The sequence below is a fragment of the Anser cygnoides genome, chromosome 3, assembly GCF_040182565.1.
Source record: "Anser cygnoides isolate HZ-2024a breed goose chromosome 3, Taihu_goose_T2T_genome, whole genome shotgun sequence".
Taxonomy (NCBI): domain Eukaryota; kingdom Metazoa; phylum Chordata; class Aves; order Anseriformes; family Anatidae; genus Anser; species Anser cygnoides.
Genome location: NC_089875.1, coordinates 11,437,804 through 11,445,402, shown reverse-complemented (window position 1 = coordinate 11,445,402; position 7,599 = coordinate 11,437,804). Strand labels below are relative to the sequence as shown.

The following is a 7,599-nucleotide window of genomic DNA, read 5'->3' as shown; positions in this document are numbered from 1 at the left end:
ATATAGGGGTGGCTGGCCGGGGTGGGGGGGCCGGCTGCTCGGGGATAGGCTGGGCATCGGTCAGCGGGTGGTGAGCAATTCCATTGTTTTTCCACTTGTTTTCTTACACATTATTATTATTAATACTATTATCATTATCACTATTATTATTATTATTGTTATTATTATATTCCTGTCTTAATAAACTGTCTTTATCTCAACTCACCGGCTTCACTTTCCAGTTTCTCTCCCCCATCCCAGAGAGGGAGGGGGGAGGGTGAGCAAACGGCTGTGTGGTGTTTAGCTGCCAGCCGGGTTAAACCACAACATCTACTGATACACAAACATTCACATCCAAAAGTGTAAACCATTTCTAAACAAAATGAAAAAAATCACAGCACACAACATCCAAAATTATATTCAGTATTACAATGTATTACGTGCAAAACTCACCATTTACCTTTTACAAAATGCAATACAAACAGTTACTAGGGGTTTCAAATACACAGCAAACTAACATTAAAAATGCTACAGATCTTTATATGTACAATACACACTGCTCATGATGTATTTCTGCAGTCATCTGCCTTACATTTTGCTGCTCACGCTGGATTTGGAGAGAACCCTGCATCCCTCTAAAAAGAGCAGCCATACCTGACTTAAGTAGGTCAACCTGACCCACAGCACAGCACCATCTATCTTGTACAAGTGTACAGAATACACATATTAAATACCATTTTATCTTTGTATACGTAGGACTCTGATTTCATACATCATCTACTCAGTAACTTAGAATCATGAAATGCTACCACACACTCTTCAGTCCAAAGCACGTTTTGATGGTGCTGACAGACTATACAAAATGGTTAGCGTTCTCATTCACCTTATTAATACATCTAATCTTCCGCCAACACAAATAGTATCTGGGATAGGTTCCGTCAAATCCCTCTACAATAATGTTTACATAGAAGTTCCTTACCAACCTCCTTTGCTTATTTTCTGCAAGGAGCCTGAACCAGCAGACAAACATGTTTTAATCCTAAAACAGGTTCTCTAAATTCTTTCTCTGCCCCTTCCCTACATCCTTTTCTTTCAACTTCCTGTTCCATACACCTAGTTCTATCTTACACAACACATATAAACAATAAACCAGGAAACAGTACATCAAGTTCATATAAAGGCACTGAAATCACCAGTGCCAATGTTACAATCTTATACATAATAGAAATTTCATAAAAACTCTCCTGTAACAGGAAAAGAAGAGAAACCAAAGAGACTTTTAATGCAATGCTCTAAAACCAGCAAGAGATTTATTCTTGTATATTAAGTGTTAAAAATCACATGCATAATTATATAATACTTTATAGTTAAAAAAATATTTTAAAAACCAACCCTGACAGTTTACCTGCAACTGCTATAAAATTTCTAGGAAATATATATATATATATATATATAACAAGAAGCTTTTCTGTAATAAAAAAAATTAGAAAAGGATGCAATCATCCAGGTAATTATGAATTAATTGATGCCCTGCATCGGACAGTCTTGTTTAACTCATGCTGGTGTAACTGAGCATACAGCAGACAGTTTACTGAAGTATATGTCTAGCATACATATAGTTAAATCAAAGTGACATTTGGCTAAAGGATGAGTGTAAGAAAATAGGTTTTGGCTCACTACAACAAAAAAAATTGCAGAAGGCCAGAGTATAGTATGTTTCATTTCAAGAGAGTCTGTGGTACAAGAAATTCAGCTTTATGGACCATTTACTCAAACACGCTGGTTGAATATCCTGCACAACTGGCCATATGCATGGTTTACATGTTTGCAGGTGTGTTTTTGTTTTTTTTTTTTTGCAAGCAACACTAGATGTGTCTGCATGTATTTTACTAGGCATTGATGGTTTAAAACCTGCATAGACTGTTTTAGATCCTAAGGCAAGCAGCCAACAAAGATGTTTTCAACAGTTAAGCAACAGAAATTAAACTGCAAATTACTGATTTTAAGAAGCAGAGTTGTTCTGAAAAATGGCACCATAAGGATCACTGTTAATGCGTTTGTAGACAAAGTGAAAGACCTGGGGTTGTGGACGGCTATGCAACTCAGCCTTAATTTTTTGAGGGTAGGTATCTTCTGTCAGTTGCTGCCAGGTGTCATCAATGAAAAGAAACAGACTATATTCTTTTGGATTGTCCACTTTAAACTTCTCAGCACAAAGCTGACATACATCTTCTGTAGTGATATATGGCCTTACTAGTAAGGTCTTTCCTGTACATCCACTGTTAACTTCCTGGAATGCAACTCGAAGGTAGTTCTGTAGAGTAAGAAAACAGACATTGGAAAATAAAATAAAACTGACAAACAAGAACTCTGAAAACTCCAGTCAGCAATGAACACCAAATATCTAATTATGAAACACACACCAGTGGTTCCTGTAAATTCTGCCAACCCCATGAATTGCTATGTTGGTGGTGAAACTGACAAATCTGTGGTGGGCATAATCGAAACCCAGGAAGTCAACATCCCTCTTTTTCCTTGGTTTGCATTCTAGTCCTGCAACTAAGAGTAAACAGATACAGCTTTTAAAGCCAGATGGAAAGCTCTGGCAGTTTTAATAGGACTTCACGTTAAGCTTTAATAGGAAACAAAATTCTGAAAAGCAAAATAAACATCTGATGCAGCATGCCCGAGAGACATTGTTGCTGCCACTGCTAGGTCAGTACTAGAAAACAGAAGCTTCACACAATGTTAGTGAGAAGGGGAAAAAAAAAAGCTAATTTTAAGAAAACAAGGGTGTTGACCCACAAGTTACCGCATGATAAACATCTGTTTGTGCTCTCATGCTGTAGCATGCAAAAGGTAGTAATCCAGCCTCATTTATGTCATTTTCATTGAGTTAACCAGTAACTATCAAGTCACATGTCTGAGTATGATGCAACAAATTTTGTGTGGTGGCATTTTTTCTTTTTTTTTTTTTTAAACAAGACATAGGGATGCCACAGAAAGAACATTTACTCTGCCACATTTGAGTAAATTTATATAATCTTGAGGCAAAAGCTGGATCTTTTTTCTCTATTGAGATTGAACATACGCCCACAGTTCTGATAACAGCGTTATATTCTAAATTTGCTTCAAGAGGAAATGCAGTTCTACCTTACAAAAAGCATTTGTAAAGAAATATGAAAAGCAACTACTAGAAAAAAAATCAGACACATGAGCAAAGCAGCCTGCTGCTGAATGCTTTTTTTCTTGTTGTTGCTTTTTCTTTGTTTTGGTGTGTTTCAACAAAAACTGGAATTGAAGACTCAAAAGTAGACTGGGAAAAGCGAGAAAGATTTGTTTACTGAGTGAGCTGGTACCTGTGTCTGTATGCTAAATAAATTAAGATTACCTCAGTTCCAAAGAGCATTCCTGTCTTTATTAAAGATATTTTTTTTTTTGATAGCTTGTAGACTGAAACACTGAAGCATTGCAAGAGCTTTTAAACCACTGGGACTGAGCACACCTGGGCAAAACTAGTCTATTTTTGTTATCCAACCTGAAGTAAAAAATATAAGCAGCCCTAAATAAGGTCAAGTATACCACAGTTCTAATTTCTAGTGCAATTAACACACAGAAGGTGCATTTTTAGATGCATGTGCTTTCAGGCAGGCAGAATTGCTTCAAGGAGAAGCTGATGGTTGCACAAATACTCATAAGTCATATAGTAAGTATCAAAATTATTTTTGTAGTATAAGAAAGTTGTGTCTAATCATCATCAACATATGGGATTTTGACTTTTCCATCCCTTTGAAGGACAGAGGATGAAGGTGTTCAGAGGCTCAAAAGCTACAAGGCTGTGAGACCATCACAGATCAGTAGGTGCATCCTGGTTTGATGTAAGACAAATTAGTATAGCTGAATTTGTGTTACAGGTTTGTCACAAGGAAGGTGCTTTATTTCAAGGACTATAGGGCACTGAGAAAAAAGATGGAAAACTGGCATTCTAAGCAGGCAGAAGAGACTCTTTTGAAAGGGACAACAGAACAAGCAGCAGTGTACACACTCCATGCCAGCTCTTCCCCCATCCCCTGCACCCTTCCAGTTCCAGCATGGCACCCAGCTGCACTTCAGCTTGTCTGAAGTTGATTTGATGAGGAAGAGGTCAGACAGAACAAGATCCTGTCAAAAGAATCTTCCATGATTTAGCCATCCAGCAGAGATACAAGAGGATGAATTTTCCTATGAATGGTGCAGTGTTTTTGCAAGAAAGAACATCAGATTTAAGTAGCTTGAGACTCCACCTAAACACAAGTAAGCACAATATAATATGTATCCTGATAAGATGGACTAGGTTTGAGCACTGATTGTAGAGTTTGGTGTTTGTTAATTGGCTGTCTTCCTAAGAGGAGAATTGCACAAGACTGCTTCTTCTCCCAGAACTTTCTCGTTCAGTGTTGCTGTGCAGTCCTTCGGGTGGACATGGATAAAGCAGAGGAAGCTTCATTCGGAAGGTTTCATGATCTTCTGATGACCCCCACACCTTCGTTTCTCAAGCTCTTAACTACATCAAAACTAACTGAAGGTTGTCATTAACTTCTCCTCAAACTTTGTGCTGTGAACTATTAACAAGTGAAAGAGTAGTAAATCCTTCCTTCTTGATTCCAACATCTTCCCTGTTTCAGTCCACAAACTGATGCATCTGAACAGCCAGTCACTGGCATCCTATGGTTTTATGTGAAAGACATACAGGCCTGTTTTTTAAAGATGAAATAGTCTCGACTTTTGTCATTCTTCAGTTGAAGTTACTGCCCTACTCTGAAAAGAGCAGCAAGAAATGGTGGGGAAAAAACAAACACACATGAAAACATTCACATTATAGAATACTACTCTTTGCATTAACTTCAAAACTGTAGGCAACTATTCTCCCACCTCTCCTCTCTGCCACCTGCTGTATGCCACCATTAGTCACTGGGGAGCTGTACCGATTTATATCACTGGAGACATGATTTGTTTTTTTCAGCAGTAGAGCACACAAAAAAACTAAATCAAAGATAGGATTCAGTTTGTCCATGCTCTGAGTGACTTAAATGGAAGGGAGGGTGGGAAATGCATATTTAGCACTTTCTTCAGACATCATAATTGAACTCTGTTATAAAGTACAAAGACTTCAGAACTGCGGAAAGTTTGCCAGCCCCTATTCTCAGCGCCGCTTCACTTCACTGACGTCATACCCCCAAGACAATCATAATGAAACATACCTCTCAAATAGACATTTTCAACAAAACAATTTCTGGTTGTGTTTGTTTTAGTTCTTAAGCCCTGGGCTCTACCTGAAAATCGTCAACGGAAGGTATCGTCCTGTTAGTTGTCCTCCTTTTGTGCCATTGCCGAAGAGTATCTCTGGCTTCGGAACTTAGCAGTCTGGCAGCTTGCTCTTCCTGAAAATTCTTGATCAGTGAAAGTGCTCCATAAGCGCTTGTCAAGTAATAGCCTCCTGTGAAGGACAGCAAGGGAGTAAGTTCTCAGAGTGGTCAAAACCACAGCACTAGTTCTTACTGGTCACAGTTTCTATATACAATTGTTATGTATTTGATGGTTGCTGTATTCAACTGTCAAAATATTTATGCTTATAAACAGCTAATTCTCCTGCTACCTATTGCATGGTATGTTAAGAGATGCAGTAGTAGTTACACGCACTCCATATTATCAAGCGGTACAGTAATATCTAACTCTGGGTCCAGTAGCACTGGGGATAGCTGGTTACTTATGTGACTCGTGTAAGATGCTCCTTTATTCCTGAACATTTTTACAAAGCTGGAACAAGAGTTTTCTCCTCAACAATTTCCAAACATTTACTCCCTTCCCAAGCTTTGAGAATTGATGCAGTAAACGTAACTGTTTAAATGAAATGGAAGTCAGTCTACCACTGTTCAGGAACACAAAAGCAATTATGTTTAGTGGCAATGAAGTAATGACAGATTTAGACTCACACTCTGGAAACATCCCAGAGTGTGCTCATTTTTAAAAAGACAACTCTGTTTTTTTCACCTTTTTGCATTCCCCATAATGTCCATCTAGTTCAGCAGGTGATGTCTGCAGTCCTCCTTACATACATCACTGTCATTACAGGAGTAGAGAATACATTTAAAGACAAGATGGAGTTGCTGACATACAAAAGAAGCTGCAGGTCACAAAGGAAACAGTCTCAGCACAAGATAACAGTCCTCAACAACCACTGGAAACAAAAGACATGCCTCTCATTTGTTTTAATTTTTAATTATTTGCATGGGAGAGTACAACTATGAATCAGGACAGTCTACTGATGGAGTGATTCAAAGACATACTCTATGCTCTGCTCATACTGTATGCAATTTTCAGCATATCAGAACAGCATTCTCTTGGCCTTTAGCTTTGCAACAGAGTTTATACACAAACACATACAAGACCTATGAGCCAAACTGGACAACGCATTACATTTGAACTGCAAAACCCCAAAGCACTAAACAATTTTTCCTGCACAGCATAGTTCAGCTGGTGCTGAAGACAGGGCCAAACAACAGCTGGACTTCTTTTGCTGAATTAAAAACACCATGACTCAATAGTTTGATAACTGTAAGCGTGTTCACGATCTCCAGTTTCGCATCTCAAGTATTTTCCATGCAAACACTCCTAGACGATGCACTAGGAAGAGCTGATGGTCCTCATTGATGGGAGGAATCCTGGCAAGGCTCTTTCATACATACCAACGTATAAGAGAATACAGCAATTCCACAAAGCTGAAAGGTAGCAGGGATACTGGATTTCAGCCACAAGTCAAGAGTACCTTAGTAACCTTAGTAAATATATTCCTAGGGCTCATAAAAATGCTTTGTGAGAAATGACTATTGGGAAGAAGCGAAGACCACCAAAGGGGATGTGTTCTCAAAAGTGCTGCCCTGGCTCAGAGCTCTCCAAGAAAAAGCTCTCCACAAAGCACCAAAGCCAAGCCCCATTATGTGTCACAACTAAACTGAATGCTGCAGCCCTATAGGATATTACCCCTCAGGATATTTTCAGGCATTGAAGGATAAACACATTTGGCATCTGCACAGTGCTTGTGTTTGCTTGCCAAGTCATGAACCAAGATATTCCCTCATAAAGGAGTATATACCGGTAGCTTCCCTGATCACTGAAGCCTATACACCTCAAGCAAACCAACTCTTACTGTAAGATGGAAAGAATTAGGATGTTCTCTTGTTAAGCTATCGGCACCACTGGCTTTAGCACTCCCCTTGAAAGTACTTCTACATGAACAAGGTAACAGCAGCTACACTGTGATAGAAAGTCCCCCTTCCCTAGTTCTTTGCCCAATTCTAATAAAAATAAATAAGAACATTACCTTCTCCATGCAGCAAAGATGGGTCCAGCAATTCCATCATGTACTCAATCTCAGTATCCAGCTCCAGCATGTCACACTGGGCTAATACGTATGTCAGCACAGGCAAGAAGTCATCAGCTCCATATAGCCTCCCTGGGGTGAAAGGAGCACAGAGATAGACAACTTATTTTTTTTTTTTTTTTTACCAGTTTCGTTGTCTGAAAGCAAAGCATTGTTTTGCCGCCTTTTCTGACCAACAAGTTTATGTTGCTCTACAGCCT

General features: G+C 38.9%; 1 protein-coding gene across 17 annotated transcripts in view; it reads right to left on the bottom strand.

Annotated features, from left to right (window-relative positions):
- Positions 1–393: 393 nt before the first annotated feature.
- RIN2 (Ras and Rab interactor 2) overlaps positions 394–7,599 on the bottom strand; it is a 284,987-nt gene continuing 277,781 nt past the window's right edge. For 16 of the 17 annotated variants that reach the window (XM_066995455.1, XM_066995460.1, XM_066995457.1 and 13 more), the window contains 3 exons: positions 7,340–7,471; positions 5,292–5,455; positions 394–2,293 (listed from right to left, as the gene is read on the bottom strand). In XM_066995455.1, coding sequence (XP_066851556.1) covers positions 1,982–2,293; positions 5,292–5,455; positions 7,340–7,471 — 608 coding nt within the window. In that variant the 3' untranslated portion in view covers positions 394–1,981. Of the gene's footprint in view, positions 2,294–5,291; positions 5,456–6,009; positions 6,738–7,339; positions 7,472–7,599 lie in introns of those variants that run through there. The other variant, XR_010830861.1, reaches the window with a different exon arrangement.